We start from the raw sequence: 17,549 nt of genomic DNA, 5'->3' as shown, positions 1-17,549 counted from the left end.
ATGGCCACTTCACTTACAAGGTGGCACATTAATGCATGTTGTACATCGCTAGGGTAACTTTTCCATAAGAGTGAGCAGGAGAACAAGGATATTCACAATATATGATACCATATGTATATGCTAAGGAGGGTATGTTCCCAAATCTTTTAAGAATTGCATTTAATGGTGTTATGAAATCAGACATAGCAGATCCTCTATGACCTTGATTTTTCTATCTATTTCTCCCTTTGTAATTGAAATAAATGCTTCATTTATTGCCTTCTAAATTAAACAGTTGTCACGATACCATGGTATTCTCTGTGGATTCTGTGTTGTAATCACAACTGATGAATCTGAAATTCTCTGGTATTGCCTCTGGGAGGAGACAGTTGTGTTTTTTTGCACCAGTCTGTCCATGTTCTGTAAGTACTGTCATTTCTTCCTGCTTTTTATTGTTTCTTCTTGAACAATCATTAGTGTTGGACAAGAAAAAGATGCAATCTTTAGAGTTGTCTGTGCCAGGCTTTCTGCCTGGCTGGCTTGCCTTGCTGTTGCTGCATGATCTCATAATGCTGTTGCAGCTCTCTACTCTTCATAGTACAGTACTCACTGGAACTGCAATTTCTAGTGCAAGCTGTAAGATGAAAGCAGATATTGTGAACAAGTCTATTTTCTGTTGCTTCATTTCTCATGCAATCTATCAGCTGATCTCCTGAATCATTTAAAGTCTTCCCAACGTGGCATTGCTTTGGTAATTTCTGTTGTTTTGCTATATAACCAGACATTATCATTTTTTTAAACTTTTATTTATGAAAGAGAAGAAATCTGCAATAATTAGTGAGTTTAGCACTAGAAAGTTTTGTAAAGTTTCTATGATTACTGAAGTGTCTTGCCTGCTAGTTTAGTAGGAGTCAGGCTGAACAGTAAGTTCTCTTCCATCCTTAATTCAATGAAGTTGGCATCTTTTTCATCCTTTGAGTCATTAGCTAGTACATGCTTCCAGCATATTTGTATTGCTAGTCTGGCCCTCTGCTGTGCAAATAAGCAAAGCAGTTTTCCCCTAATTTTTTTACGCTTTTCCTGCTGTATTGGGTTTGTGTGGCAAGGTTTTGGTAGCAGGGGAGGGGCTGCAGGGGTGGCTCCTGTGAGAAGCTGCTAGAAGCTTCCCCAGCTCCAAGTCATAGCTGCCTCTGGCCAAGGCCGAGCCTGTCAGTGACAGTGGTAGCGCCTCTGGGAGAACAGAGTTAAGAAGGGGAAACCTGCAGTGGGGGAGGAGATTGGAATGTGAGAGAAACCCCTCTGCAGACAGCAAGGTCAGTGCAGAAGGAGAGGAAAGAGGTGCGCCAGAGGAGGGGATGTCCCTGCAGCCCATGGTGAGATGGCAGGCTGTCCCCCTGCAGCCATTGGAGGCGAGCCGGGGAGCAGATGCCCACCTGCAGCCTGTGGAGGACCCCACACTGGAGCAGGTGGATGCCCCCAAAGATGGCCGTGACTCCATGGGAAAGCCCACGCTGGAGCAGTCTGTGACTGAAGGACTGCAGCTCACAGAAAGGAACCACACTGGAGCAGTTCATGAAGAACTGCAGCCCATGGGAAGGACTCACATTGGAGAAATTAGTGGAGAACTGTCTCCTGTGGGAGGGACCCCATGCTGGAGAAGGGGAAGAGTGTGAGGAGTCCTCCCCCTGAGGAAGAAGGAGCGGCAGAGACAACATGGGATGAACTGACCCCAACCCCCATTCCCCATCCCCCTGTGCTGCTGGGGGGAGAGGAGGTAGAGAATTCCGGAGTGGAGTTGAGCCAGGAAGGAAGGAGGGATGGGGGGAAGGTGTTTTAAGATTTGGGTCTACTTCTCATTATCCTGTTTTGATTTAATTGGTAACAAATTAAATTCATTTTGTTTTTCTTTCCCCAAGTTGAGTCTGTCTTTTGCCCGTGACCATAATTGGTGAGTGATCCCTCCCTGTCCTTGTCTCGACCCACAAGCTTTTCTTTATATTTTCTCTTCCTCATCCCACCGGGGTGGAGGGAGGGGTGAGCGAGCAGCTTTGTGGTGCTTTGTTGCCGGCATGATATGATAGCTTATAAATTGTTCTAGTATTGTTACTGTAGTTTATTTTCCGTAGGCTCACACAGTTATGCTCCATACCACTGTACAACTATACAGACCTTGGTGCTCAAATGCCATGTCTTTGCCCTATTCTCACCAGACCATAGGGAAATTGCTCTGAGAATCAAAATTGAGTGGACCTATTCTATAGCTACAGACTTTATTTTACCTCAAGGTACTATTTACCTGGGACCTGGGAGTCCAATGCATGAGAATCCTGATTATTAAAGAGGGTTTTGGGAAGCCACACAGGCCATGGTTATAGGTGGTACGAGGGGGAAACCAAACCTGGTAATTTAACCATTCATCTTGCAGCACTGTAGTACTTTTCTGTGGAGCAGAGAAGAAACAGAAACGTGCCTCTGAGCATCTGCTATTGAAAGATCATGAACTAGATATTTGTTTTGCCAGAGAAGCCATTCAGGTGTAGCTACATACTCCTTTACTGAAGTCTACAGAAAACTTACATCACCCTCTTAGAGGAAGATAAGGGCCTACAACTGGAAAATTAACAACACGTTGGCTGAATTTGTTAGCATACTTATTATTGCATCAGCTTCCCCAACCCAGAAGTCTCACATATGTTTGTTGTAAACCCAGTGTAGAGTGTGTGAAATAGCCTGCTCTATTTATAATAATCTAGACAACACCAGGAAAAGTGAAGCTAATTCAAATAAGCTCTATTACATCATCTAATATGGCAGTATATGCCATGAGGTAAAATTGCTTGGATGCAGACTGGCGACAAGGGACATATGTGGTGAGATCATGCCTTTTTTTTTTTTCTTCTTTCAGCCAACAAATTAGAAGCTCATTTGAAAAGTCAGCTTAATTTGATATACTGATGTGGTGATGACAACTTGGATAGCATTTAACTCTCAGGAAGCAAATCTTGTAAAAGTGAAGCCTAAAATCTGCAGTGATGGAATGTAGTCATTTCACAAGCTTATTTAATTTTGATACCAAAAATTCGGAAGGCGATAAGTTAATATCTCTGGGCCATGCTTTCACTACATTTTAGGTCCATTTTACAAGTAGTGAATAAATATGCTTGTATTAGACAAATAGCATATGAAGAAATTTGACATTTTTGGTCAATTGAGAACCTGGCAACTAATGATATGTATGATATACCAAATGCAGATAAGCTGAAAGAGAGAGTCTTTATTGAGACACTTGTTGGATTTTAAAATTTGGAAAAATTGATGACAAATTTATTTTATTTTTCCCTTTTTAATATTTTTCCCCTCAGAGATTACTAGCTGTAGTAAGGGGGGCTTTCTTCACTTGTCTATGACTAATTAATTAGTTTTATATCATAATTTTTAAGGTTTTCCAGTCCCCAGGAGCCCAGCCTGGCCTACTTGTGGGTGTGAGAAATAATGATATTGTTCATGTTTGTGCCTGCAAGTATTAGAACCTATGGAACAAAACACCTTACTGTTATTTCTTAATTCCATCAAGTTTTATATGAATCCTAAATTGTTATCTGCCCCAGTGTCTGAACAAAACAGTCATGCATGGAAGTGAAGGTGTACATGTTTTACAATACTATCAGTTATATAATCATGTGGTATTGTTTCTCACAGGGTCCAATCTTCATTCTCTTCAGATAGTCAACTGTTACAATTCACTTCTCTGCATCTGCTTCTCAATTTTCATCCCCATCCACCTCCCAAATTCATCTTTCCTCTTGTCCATAAGTCCCTTAACCTTCTGCTGACTCCTTAGCGTGCCATGCCAAAGAAATCATGGGGGAGTTCAGTTTCCAATCTTCTAAAAAGTTTCTATGGGACAAAGGGGAAATGAAGGGTTTCAAAAGCTTTGTAATTTTTTTCTGATTTGAAAGATTGTAGAAAGGCTGGTTTTGACTTTACAGTCAGCTCCTCCTGACAGTTGCCCTGTTTCGGGTTCTCCTCTAAAGTGAAGAAGTAAGGCTTCCAACCAAAGGATTGTCAGATTTTTTTTTTAAATGAGAAAGTCAACATATGGTATCCAATTCTAGCTGAAGCTTTAAAACATTATTAAATTGCATAAAGATTAATGAAGGTAAAAGTAATCAAAACAAGTTGTTATAATGGTAAATATTGCAGAAATATTGTAGGTTACCTGGCCTATATCAGCAGCGTAGCACTCCTTAGTGGTGGGGACTTGGGTACTTTCCCCTGGATAGCAGGTTTGTTTGGCTCAGCAAGTGTTCTACTGATGTAGGCAGTTTATTCTGAATGTTTCACCAGATGGGACTTCTACTACTTTCCCGGAGAGACTATGCTTTAGTCTTAGAAATCATGAATATTCCAGCTGCAATTTGCCCAAATACTTTTTCAAGGCCATATATCAAAGTCGTCTTTTGTCTGCATGCACTTCAGTTACATGTTTTTGTTTGCCTTATTGTCAAGGTACACTGAATATCTGAATGTGCTGGAATTTAGTTCTGTTCTTACCTCACCTCATTAAGATATTCACATTCCTTCAAATCCTCCTTTTAAAGGAATTTTGTTCAGCTGTCTTCAGCTCAAGAGTCTTTCAACCATGCTATTCGGGGGGAGGCATGTTTCAGGCACTTACCTGTGAACTAAGCTGCCCTTGCTGCCTGAGGAAGAATCACGTTCTGAGGAAAGCGAAGACTGCCAGGCATTCCTGCTTCTTACCTTTTATGAACTGATCGCAATGGTACCTGCTGTAGACTATACCTCAGATCTGCTTCTTACTTGAGCACCCTGGAACCATTAGAAGGGCAGTGGACGCTAAGAGGCGGCGTAGGTTCAAAAGCAACTTGGTCCCCATCACAGAAGAAAAAGTCACCTAAGTCTGCTAGATGCAGTGGCTGGTAGACAACTGCTGGCCTAGGGAGTCCTGACATAAATGATACTTGGCTTGATAGTGTAAATGCAAGAAAAAGCCCTCTGGGGTGTTATGAAAAGTTTGCATTTTTTATTCTTCTTCAAACGTTAATTTCAATTTTTCCACTCATTAATATCTTTTGCTAATAAGTTGTTTTGTAAGAAGAGATGTTGTACTACTACTAAGTAATTCCTTGCTTATGCTGTCCCCTCTCTTCATCAGTTCTTTGGTGAGCTATAGTTAAAGAAGGCACTATTTGGCTACTTACTATCACAAATGTAAGTTATTTTGAAATAATTCCACTCTTCTCTTGAGGGAGGGAAGCCTCACAGCACGTGCTTTGTTATGTCTTTGATCATATCAGATTTTGCTGTGGCTCATTGCTTTATGACTATTTTCCCTTGCTCTTCTTTGTCCCCCACTGCTATCTTGCAGTGTTTTACAGTTAATCCTAGATACTCTTCAGTTCACTCCAGGCACTTTTTTATTCCAGTTGTTCATAATTTTACTGCTTTCAGTAACTAGCCCATAGGCTATTTTACCATGTCTGCTCAGTCAGTATTTTTTTTTTTTTTTTAGCATTAGCAAGTTCTGTGTCCTTATTGAACAGTTTTTGAGCTCATTGGTATATTAGGTGGACAAAATTAGTTCAACTGGTAACCCTTGTGACCCATCATCTGCCATCATGATCCAGATAAAAGTGTTGCTTACGGTAATAAATACTTTAAATATTTCCTACATAAAATGTCATTGTTGATTTATTTTCTGTCATCACATTGTTTTGCACATAGTGCAGATTTGGTAAATTTTGGATTTTTGGTTCAGATCCTACTAAACTAGCTTGAATTTCTCCATTAAAAATAGCAAGATGTGCCCTTAAGGTAATGACAACCTTTGCTTTCATTTCTACACATTCCTCTAACCATTTGAAACCAGAGTGTATCTAGCTTTCAATTTTTTCTGTTTCTTTTTTAAATTTGATGTACCAAGAGAGGATTACTGTATCTGTATTCATATAACTCAAAACTTTTTTCTCATTCATCTGCTTCAGAATTCTCTCTGCTGTTTTAGAGTTGTTACACTCAAAATCTTTCTTATGGGCACGGAGGAAGCACACCTTTTACATAAGTAAAGTTAAAATTTATTGTTAGTATAACTGAAAGCAAAGCAGTCTAACCATTATTAGTCCAGATCTAATTGTTCAGAAAAGAATGATAATGCAGTTAAAATTGTTACACACACACCTCCTAGTGCCTACCCCTTCTTCCAGTGTTAGGCTCACATCTCCACTGCTCCTCTGGCTGCTAAGCTTGGTGGTTTCATGCCAGTGGCGGTGGTGGGGTGTTAACGGTGAATTGTCAGCATCTGGAGTCCTTCACTGCAAGGAATATGATGTTCGTGTTGACGGTTTCTTCTTCCTCACTCTAGGATCAACTTGGGGTCATTTTTATATGTCTGCCAACACCCTTTTACATCTTTACTCCATCTTCATTGGTCTGCAGTTCCATATTACACTCAAATTTACTATATATGGTGTCTTTTACATATGTTAGATACTATTTCTTTTTTTTCTTTGTTACCCTAAACCCAGTTCTGTCCAGCTCCAGGTCTGCATTTCTTTAACTGACCATGGGTAAGTTGTTTATAGTCGTGGGGGTCTCCAGTGCCAGCCTGTGCCCTTACTTTCAGCATCCTGTGCTTGTGGCCCTCTTCAGTGCATCCTGTCTTCACTGCTCAAGGACTCTGCTGTCGCACCAGGCCTGTCTGTCTCTGCACTGCATCATCATGTTAGAGTCGTAAACACTATTCTGCATAGTATAACTGCTTTTTACTGCTATCTGTGTAAAACTACGGTTGTACTATATGAAGACAAAAACCCAAATTCACTGTAGATACCTGGTACCCTTCCTCCTATTCCAACTTGTTCTCTTCTGTTGATGCTCTTCTTAGCAGCTGGTTCAGATGGGTCAAAAGACTTCCAGGACATGAGAGAATGAAACATATGTACAATGCTGACAACAAGAAAGAAGGGGAAACATTTTTTAATTTTTTTTTTTTCCCAGAAAGGCTATGGAAATATGAAGAAATGCACAGACAATAGATTGTGCAAGCCCTCCACAGAGAAACTGAGAACACAATGAACAAACTCCCTGTCCTTAGGAACTGTATAGTAAATGGAAGATCTCAGGGTTTTTTTGAAGGCAATGAGAATGAAAATCTAGAAATTTGTATGCAGTGATTTTGAGAATTCTTTAAAATAATATTTTTCCTCTCCTTGAAAGCAGTTTAGTGTAATTTAATTTATTTAATTGTCCTGTGATTCTGCTGGGGAAAAAACCCAACCCTCCCAATCCTGTTGCATATGTGTTTTCTTCTTATATGCATAGTTCAATACAGTTTATGTGGGGAATGCCCAGGATACTTTGTATGGTAACTGACAACTACTGAAGTAGGGCTTAAAAGCTGTAAACAATGTAGATCAAGTAATAATAAATGTTATTATCACTTATGTTCTTTTCTTATAATCTCTACGGTGTTATTATAGGTACATAAAGCCTTTAATAACAGCAGAAAGCTTTATAGATTATAAGAAGTTGTTAAACATAAAGACAGTTTTTAATACATGGTGGTAAGGCTTTTTGATGAGACCTATGAAGTATTCTGGAAAAACACATTGTACTGCCATTTCATTGATCTAAGGTGGCAGATGGAAGTCTTGTCATCTGCAGTACCACCTCATTTCAAAGAGAATGCATTAACAGAGATGCAGTATAGCAATTTTTAATGTAAATAATGTTTTGCCTTTCTGAAAGGGCCCATTTACAATTTTGAGGCCATTAGACTTCTGCCCTGACTTCTTTAGCTCTGTAATTCTGCAACAGGATTGGAGAGCCAGTTTGAGATTGACTTCTCGCTTGTGCTGCAAACCTTTTCTATTTCTGTAAAACCAAACAAATGACTGCTACTAATGTTTTGCTCATCAACCAGTAAGTGGAGGCCATTTAAGGCAGAAATGTAGGGTTTAGCTCCAGCTGTTCTAATGTTGCAGAAAGCTTTTGCTGCAGTTCATTAAATTCAACTTCAGGCAGTCACAAAACTGCCAGCTAATTATTTTTTTCTTTCCTCAGCTGAGCAAAACCTGGTGCTGCTGATTTCCACTCATAAAATGGAGCTACAGAATTCTTCATTCTTGGAGACTGAAGAAATAGAGCAGTGAGGAAGATACCAACACAATCCTTAAAATAACAGGTAACACTGAGCCGTTGAAACTTTATTTCCTACCAGTTTGTCAGACTATCTTGGGAGTCAAGCTTTGTATGGGACATCATTGGTTCTTTGTTAGTAGGTCATGGGGCCAGAATTAATAACTGGTAGTTTATATTTTGGGGACTAATAACCAGATGAATTCCTAACAGAGCCTGTTTGAAGAGGGTGATTCGAGCAAGAACTGGTCCTTGCAGAAGTAGTCAGTGAGGAAAAGAAGCGAGGGCCAGTGTGGCCTGCTCAGCCGCCTGGAGATGCGGGTTACGTCGGTTCAGCCCTCTGGTTGAAAAGGAGCAGACCTGCACCTGAGAAGTATTATTCTTCAGTACTGAGTACATGGGGTGTTTTAGTCCCTGTTATGTTGGTTCAACTCAAATTAAGTGATGAAAATTTCTTTCATTTTTTGGAATATCAAAACTAAAAATGAGATCCAAAGCTGAAATACACATGTATGGAGATTCCCCTCCTGATCTTAAGTACAGAATATCGACCTGAACTCAGCTCTGTGTTTTCACATGTATGATGCTACACATCTCTGATAAATTGTTTTAAATATACCTTGAGATCATCTGTACAACCCATGATTTTAAGTTGTTGGTATAGCTTGTAGCTAGAGTAACTAAAAAACAGAACATCCCTGTGTGTTTAGGGTAACATTCAGAAATAGAAAATGTGAATACATAACCTCCTGACATGGACCTGCTCATGGGAATAGGGGGTTTGGTTGATTTCTGTGGTGTTTTAACTCTTCAGGGACTTCACAAACAGAGAGCATTTCCAAGCTAGTCCACCAAGTTTTCATCCTAGAATTCTTGGAAAAATAATAGATACTAAGGATTTCAGCCTCTGTTAAGCATTGTTTATTGTCATATCACAGTCAGGTTTCCAAAGAGGGAGTTCTCCATTCTGCTAGAATTGTACACACAGAGGAGACAGCCCTTACTATGATTTTACAATTAAAATTAACACAAAATGAGTATAACAAGGGAACAGTAGAGAAAAGTGTAAAGTCACAGCAATAGAATGGTGTGATTGAACCTGAAATATGTAGAATTAGATATCTTCAAGATTTCCAAATACATAGCTGATGCTTTGGTTGCATGAAGAAAGGAAACAAATTATTTCAGCCTCAAAATTCACATTTTAAGTATGCATATTTTTGCTTTTGATAGCATGCCTTCAAATACCTGTAAGTTGTCAACAGGTAACTATTGCTGTCTAACCATGATCTTAAGAGTGAGAAGACACGTCAAAAGAGACTTAAGGCTATGACAGCAATCAGTGCAAATCAGAAAAGTTCCAGGTAAGGATGAAATCTGGCATTTGCTTCAAGCACCAAGACACAATGGGGGCACAGGAATACAGTTGTTAAGGGAATCAGGTTTAGAGTATGAAAGCAAGACACAATATGTCACCCTTCCTTTGTTTTTCTGTGAGTTTTCATATTTTTTTCTGTGAAACAAGTTGTGTAAATAAGTTTGGGTTCAGTTTGGGAGAGGTTTTTATAGGACTTCAGTAGGCAGTGCATTAAAAATAATCTTCCAATACTGGACAGCCAACAAACTGTGAATGTGCATTTACAGAACTGTTAACTAAATTCTGGTCATGGCCTCAAATTATATTGCTATTTCCATATATGCATCTCAATGAGCAGCACTGGGAAGAATTAAAAAGCTGAGATGTAAGTCACAGGTTGGCGTATAGGTAAGAAAGGGATTTTGTTTTTATAATTGTTAAGGGAAGGAAAAAAATTAGACTTGCTTTCAAACCCAACACTGAATTTGTGACAAAACATTTTTTATTTGTAAGCTAAGCAAAACTGATCTGATATTTACTGAGAAACAAACAAGTAATATCTCCTGCCTTTTTAAAGAAATATAATGACACTATGAAGTGTATTTTTTAAAATAAAAAAAAACTTATTAATTTTATAATTTCAATTTCAGAATATAATTCTAATAAACTTCAGGACTAGGTTCTGAATACAACCCACAATATTAAAACATATGTGGGAGGCACCAACCCCTCATCTATAAACAGACAAGTACCAAATCTTATTTCCTCTAAAAAACCAAAGGATTTGTAAATACATAAACACATAGTAATAATAAAATAGGTTCAGCCTTGAACTGTTTGAAATATGATTTCTTTGAATATGGAAAGCAATAGCTATGATCACGGATTATGATCCTGTGGCTAAGTTTTAGCTTCACCACGGTGACAAATGGAAGGACTTCTTCCCTTACCCAAAGAGGGCCCCAAACCAGACACAGGGCTCCCAACAGAGCCTTATGAGGGCTGGGAGGGACTAACCACCTCCTTCAAGCTCTTGCCAATGCAGCCCTGTGTGTGGCTGCCTCCGTCACTGCCAGGGTCTGCAGCTGAGTCATGGTCAGCATGTTGTCCACCAGGACCCCCACCCCAGCTCCTTTTCAGGAGGGGACAAGCAGGATTAGGTAGCATCCAACAGTATCAGCTTGTTAAGGCAGGTCAGGATGTTAATACTAGAAATGGTTCATACATCAGGCTGGAAGGGTCGACTGAAAGCACTGCCACATGTGAGTACCAGCAGATTGGTGTAAACAATGGGGCACTCCGAGACTACTGTGCTTTCATGAGGCTCAGTCCTCTCCTGGTGCAAAGTTGCCTGACAGCAAACAGAAAGAGCAACGGCGTCTGCCAGATGTCACTGAAGGTGTGCCTCACAGTAAGCCTTGCAACCTTTCAGATAAGCAGGACTTAGCAAAGATGCCAGTTTTCAAAAGGATGTAGGAGATGCTTCACCAGGATGTCACCACAGGACAATCCCTTCGGTGCCCAGGGGCACTGCCCAAATGAAGGTAAGCAAAATGAGTCAGCTGCTCCCTCTGCTGAAAAATAAACGAACAGACAAGCAGATACCAAGACCCACCCCGCTACAGATCCGCCCACCCCTCGAAAATGTGCAAATCGTTTGTTCATCTGCCTGGTCATTAGCTGCTTTTGGATAGATGTTCAGCTTTATTGTGTCTAAGAAAACAACAAGAAGATTCAGAAATAATCTTTTCTTTAGCCAAATTGTGCTTAGTGATGCCAAGCCGATCCTGAATGATTGCTTAAGCTCACTGCTGTTTCAGCAGGATAATTTTCTAGACCTAATACTGTAGATCTTCACATTACTAGAAGGCTAAAATATTTACAAGGCTTATCTAAGCCTCTTGATTTACCTCTCTATTTATCTCCTTTCATTATACTTGTATTGGAAAATCGTATTCTCCTGATATTTTTTTAAATAAAGAATACATTTCCCAGTCTGTAAGCCATTACTCTAGGAGTCTCACAACCAATTGCCAAAGTCCTACCGTAAGTTTTTTTTACTGAATGTGAAGACCGTATGATCTTCATTAGCATACCATAGGTAATTCTTGTCTGCACAGTTTAAATGAGAATTTTAATTTTCTTCTCTCAAGTATCTTTTTTAACTGTTTGTAGAATTCTGTCTGTACTGAATTAAACAAAAAATGATCTAAAAAATTCCTCTGTTAAATTGCAAGTGGGAAGACTCGTCCAATGCTTCTGCTATTTTACTGTGGATTCCAGCAGGAGAAAATATAGATAGGAGGTACTTCCGAAAATCCTGAAATGCCTCTAAAATCAGAGTTGTGTGCTCTCAAAATTGGGTTTAAACCTTTTAAGGGCTGGCCTGGAAGGGTTACCGGGGAGGTAATAACTACTGAAATTGGACAAAACCCCATGAACTGGTGTGTAAATATACACTGCAGAAACGGACATGAAAAAATTGAGTTTTGGAGAGCACAGAGATAGAAAACGAGCAGTTATGGAAAAAAGTGTGGAGTCACTATTTTTCTTAGGTAATCAACAACAAATTTTTGATTCTAGAAGAAATTAGAGTGAACTTAGTAATGTTTATTCAACAACTGGGGTGTAAATGACAATTTTATCAATTGCATTGGGCATGTTTGTATATTTGGAGAAGGGGGATTTTGCTCTCTGCTCCTTCTTGTATAGGGACAAGTTCAGCTTCACTGAAGTGAACAGATGTCTTTTAGGGAGATCTCGATCCACCCCTTATTCTCCACAAATGGGTTGGGTTTTCTGAGCTAAAAATGGCAATTAAGGAAGAAAATTTAAAATACCATTGATTTATTGCATTTATCAGATATTTATCGATCAATTAAATATGCATTGTAAACTTCTCTGTCATCAAGGACTGTAGCAATGGACTTTGATAGTTACCATAACATCAGAAAGTATTTTTCTTTCTTTTTAAAGAGAAATACTAATTTCTTTCAAAAAAAGACATTATTTAAAAGGTGGTCATATTTTAGGGATCTGGCTTTTATTGTTACTCTATCCCAGCATAGTATACTACACCTATTAAAAAAAGACATTAAATGATTTTGTGTTTATATTTATTGTCAGCAATACATCAGTTATGTAAAAATAACCCAGATGAAAATGTAAGACTTTTTACATTTTCACATCATCTGTATTAACTGAATAAAGCTTAGTGACAATATACACAAATCTGCAGTAGTTGTACGTAAACATTTTGTGCATTAAAAAAAAGAAATATACATAATTTAAAAAATAAAAATGCATTACACAATTTACAAATTAACATTAACAAAAAAAGGTAAACATTCCTCAGACAGCTGCCTCCTTGTTCTACAAAATAAATATTCAAGTAAATTAAGTTAGGCAAAATAAACTCTTAACTTTGGGTGAGCACAATTTACATAAAGGTAAAAAGACAGATTTCCATTTCATTCAAGGTATATTTTACAGTGATTTATACATAGAGTTTTTAAATTGGTCTCTTCAGATTGTAATATTGGAAACCAAACTTTATTACATTTTGGCAGGAGGAAGGGAGTTTCAAAATTGGTGCTTTATACCAAATATGAACAAGCTTGTGCAGTTGCATCAAAGCTTCAAAAAGGAACTGCTCCAGGACTCAAAGCAGACACAGTAATCTAGAAACTACAGATTTAAAAAGGAAAATACAAACCACCACATCAACAGGAAAATGTCTACTTTGCTATTTTCTGAATGGTTTATTTGATCACTGGAAACATTACTTTCACAAACTAACAATCTACGGTAGTGGCTGCTTTAGGCACTGGATTTGTAGAAGCACTCTGATTTTTAAAGCAAATTGCTTTTCATTCTATACTGATAATGCACCTATTATTTATTTCTGTTTCAATGCTAAAGGGCTTAATCACCTCTGCAACCTTTAGCTTTACATAAAATTTCAGCTGTCCTTATAGCCTAATATTTTTTTCTTGATAACGAGGGAAGCCATTCTGGCTTCAAACTTCCGTGCACTTTGTTCATAAAAAAAATAATAATAAAAATGCACTCTAGATTTTAAATGCAGCACTAGTATGATGCACATGTGCACCAGCAAAATCCACTGACCAGATATAAAGTGTAACACATACTAAAATACTTGCATGAATTGCAAAGGCCAAACATACTTAAAAAGCCTCCTATCTCTTTTTTCATTTGTCCTTTTTATATAGTGAGGAAAAGGAGATGGCATACCTTTAACTTCAAGTTATTAAATTCTTAGATTTAGGACATAAAAATCTTCAAAGCAAGAACTAGGCAACAGCTCCTGCTAGGACCAGCCAGTGTAATAAAGAAAGATGACTCATTGCCAACGAAAGAAACCCCATTCCCTCAATTCCCTGTTGGTCCAATACTATTTGACAACACAGAATCAGACTTTTAAAAGTACAGAAATCATGATTAAGCTTTATGTCTCCACATGATGGTTATCATTCTTTAAAACTTTATAACTTTTCCACATTATTTTTTGTATGTCTGACAAAATAGGAATCAACTAGGTTTTTCTTGTTTTCTACTCAAGAATGCTGAAGTAATTAAAATAATCAAGAATCTTTACAAAGATCTTTACATGGATCTTTACAAAGCAATTTAAGACTGAAGCCCCCAGTCCTGCAACACATATATGAATGAACTACTGCTGTGGCAGGGGGCCATGGCACTTCACCAGCTGCAGCCAGATCAAGGAATAAAATGAGAAATTAAACCTGTACAAAAGATTGTTACTATTGTTCCTCTCTGCTCATCATTCCCATTTGGGGAATACTTAAGCAGCGGGAGGAAGGTCCTTTTCTTGATGCAGTAACACCACACTGGTAATGTAAGTTAGCTAGAGTTAAAGTAGGACCATAATCTTTCTTGAACATTCACAAAATGCACATTGGTTCCAAGAATTATTCTACACGGAACAAAGGTAGGTATTTTTAAGGACTGATGTTACCCATTGATGTCCATGAGAATCTTGTCATCAGTTTCAGTGGATCTGGGCCAAAGTTTGCAAAGCTACAGTTTTACTCGGTGTGCAAAACCTGGTGCTTCTTGGGTAAATAGTGTGATGAGTAGGCAGAAATGGTTTAGGTTATAAAAAAAGACCTGAGAACCTAATATTGAACTTTATATAACAATTATTTTTGAGAGGTTGCCTGATAAAGTTTCGTATTGCTTAGTAGTGGCACAGTCACTTATATGTTCAGCCTACACATAGAAGCCATTTGATGAGAATAACCCTTCTCAGGTCATGAATCACATCTGTAACAGGCATGTAGATACAGTGGCAAGTCAATGAGCTTCATGTCAGAAGTGTAACACTGAAAAGCCATAAGCATGGATGAGGTTAACAGTGAGTTTTCATACTGCCAGAGTTTTTGAAAAAGTCATGAGTATTAAAATGGCAGAACTATTGATCTTATTGTTTACTTGCCAGTACACTCAAGAGTTTAACTGAATATTTAAAATAGTCTATCCGATTATCCTAATTAGAGAAGACAAAAGGGCTCTGAGTATTGCACTGTCAGCAACAGTGAAAATGCTCTCCCTAGTGGAAGGAAAAAAAAGCAAAACCATTTTATTTAGTTAAACAAACAATCAGAATACCTTTTTAGACAGTAAGTATGTTACTCAAGATTACAGGGCAACACTTTTCTTTTTCTTTTCTTTTTTTTCTAACAAAGTTAACAAATATAAAAAATCTAGTCATAAACAGCCTTCAAAGTACAATTAGAAACCAGCAGGACAATCTATACCAGTATAGGTAGATGGGGCAAGAAACTAGACACTTGTATTACTGCCATGATATAGACTACAAATGGCCGCTGTGACGAGGAACAGTGTGTACAGTACACGTTGTTAGCCGATTCCATCCAGTCGCAGTCCAAACTGAATGCTACTCTCTTCAGGATTCAAGACCTGTCTACTTGACACTCCTTGCACAAGATACATCATCATCCTTTCTGAAAAGAGGCAGTTTCTATGGCAATACTAGTTAAGTGCATATCATGCTGCACTAATATAGTGCAAAAATTTGCCTTACATGTAGCAAAAAAGATGCAGGCAACAGTTTGAGTTAGAGAAAGTAGAAACATATTGTAACATTTACAATGGGTATTCTTTTTCCAGACAGCAACCGCTAGAAAATACTGAATCTGAGAATGCCTCCTTTCTGGATGTACATATGAGGCCTTTATACTTTGGAGTGATAATAGGACAGAATTTTGCAAGTGAGTCATTGCCCTCTGAAATGCAGGTTAACACAAGTTATCATCAACTGGCAAACTGTTGAACTTGCTCAGTGGGTTAATCCCAGTTAATATTGTACTAAGCACTAAAATGCTCTTTAACAAGTATATAATCTGATAGAGTAATACATGTGGTTCAACTGAGTATATATGTTATGCTTGAATATAAAGAGTCATAGACAGCTTGGTACAAACTCTTCATGCGTACTGATTATACTTGGTTAATGTTGCAGGGGCTTCCAACTGTTAATACTATGTCAGCTACAGTATTCTGGAGACAGACGTGGTGCTTATAGTTTGTAAGATTGAGGAAAGACCACAAATCTCCAACTGCAGTGTCTATTAATGTGATTCTGCCAGATTTCTCAGTGCTGATGGTCTAAAGTAAAGCAATAATACCTTGAATATCCATAGGCATTATGAAATCCATCCTTCTTTATCTATGGTGCAGTTACAAAAAAAGAAAAAGTCAAAACACTTAATCCACTCCATAGAAAATCCCTGTGGCTTTGGATACCTTCTGATTTCAATCCATTAATTTAGACTCCATTTGTCACCATGAGAAGTTATATTTTACATATCTGCATCTCCATCATAAGCCAAGGTTAAAGGTTTCAGTCGGTTGTTCTGTCTTCTCTGGGGCTTCTTTGGCTTTTTGCTGAAACAATAAGATAATTTGTAAATAGAACAAGAAACTAATAACATAGCAAAGATGGATTTCAGTCCTAAATGAAAGATGAGTGTGTTGTTTTAAGATAATGCATTTGGTTGTTCATTTGTAAAAGCTGTAAGCCTACAACCTTCACTTGGATCAGTAATTATCTCCTTATCAACCCAAAGCAACATCTAATTCAAAGCTCAGTTGTTCAGAAACAGGCTGTTACGGCGCTGATGTGACTTGATGAAATCCTTCGCAGGTAATCCTGCAAGATCAGTCAGTTTTCAGAAGAACCCAGAGCCTCCAGTGCAGTATTTGGTCATGTATCAAAGCCGCAATCAGGTTCTTTGAAATTATATGACCCAAATATTAACTTCTCTTGGCACATCAAGGGTTTCCACAGGAAACTTCCATCTTTTGATTAGTTTTATCTCATTATAGTTGCTGGAATGACTACAGTTAATTCTAGATGTTATAATCAAACCAGTCATAATGGGATATAGTTGTTAGTCATAACCATTCCTTGTCTAGCCTTGAATTATATTTTAATCCAGCAGTATTTCTAATTCATTTGATACAGTTTTAAAAAATTACTAAAGGAAAATGCATGTTTATGCATGCTTTAGTATTTGTCTTCTTTTAGAGTGTAATATAAGCATTTCTTTAAACCAGGTCTGTGCATCCTCAGTCTCGTCCAAAATCTTCTCTCAACTATGTCACTTAAGCTGCCCAAATCTAAGTCTTTGTTACCAACCCAGTTGTTACAGTGGCTTGCAGTGGCCACAGATTCCAGTCCAAAGAATCTGCAGTGGAGTTGTATACTAATGCATTTTCTTTTCCTCAATAAATAAAAGATTTTGTTCCTTACTTAGACAGAAGTGAGATTTTGGGGAAGGTTTATTAAAAACCAAACAAATCCAGAAGCCCCCTGAATGCCTACTAATGAAGTACAGCCAAGAGCCTGATGCATACAACCACAGTTCCCTCACCTGCCACCTACAGAGTCATTTGGATCAGAAATTCCAAACAGGACCTAGAAAACTTCAGGGAGAGCATTCTCAAAGGTGACATGCTCTTGCAAAAAATCCTTGCTTTCACATGCACT

The 17,549-nt window shown here is 38.2% G+C and overlaps 1 protein-coding gene and 1 long non-coding RNA gene across 9 annotated transcripts in view; one reads left to right on the top strand and one right to left on the bottom strand.

Annotated features, from left to right (window-relative positions):
- Positions 1-17,549, top strand: part of LOC115338940 — a 41,468-nt gene that overhangs the window by 12,268 nt on the left and 11,651 nt on the right. For 3 of the 4 annotated variants that reach the window (XR_003922574.1, XR_003922575.1, XR_003922573.1), the window contains one exon: positions 8,062-8,529. This is a non-coding gene — a long non-coding RNA (uncharacterized LOC115338940). The remainder of the gene's footprint in view (positions 1-8,061; positions 8,530-17,549) is intronic. The other variant, XR_003922576.1, reaches the window with a different exon arrangement.
- The window catches only part of THSD7A (thrombospondin type 1 domain containing 7A), a 308,856-nt gene continuing 303,821 nt past the window's right edge, over positions 12,515-17,549 (bottom strand). For all 5 annotated transcript variants that reach the window (XM_030008044.1, XM_030008047.1, XM_030008048.1 and 2 more), the window contains one exon: positions 12,515-16,444. In XM_030008044.1, coding sequence (XP_029863904.1) covers positions 16,360-16,444 — 85 coding nt within the window. In that variant the 3' untranslated portion in view covers positions 12,515-16,359. The remainder of the gene's footprint in view (positions 16,445-17,549) is intronic.

This window comes from Aquila chrysaetos, chromosome 3 (genome assembly GCF_900496995.4).
Source record: "Aquila chrysaetos chrysaetos chromosome 3, bAquChr1.4, whole genome shotgun sequence".
NCBI lineage: Eukaryota > Metazoa > Chordata > Aves > Accipitriformes > Accipitridae > Aquila > Aquila chrysaetos.
Note: the sequence above shows the minus strand (reverse complement) of the source record. Positions and strands in the feature narration are given on the sequence as shown.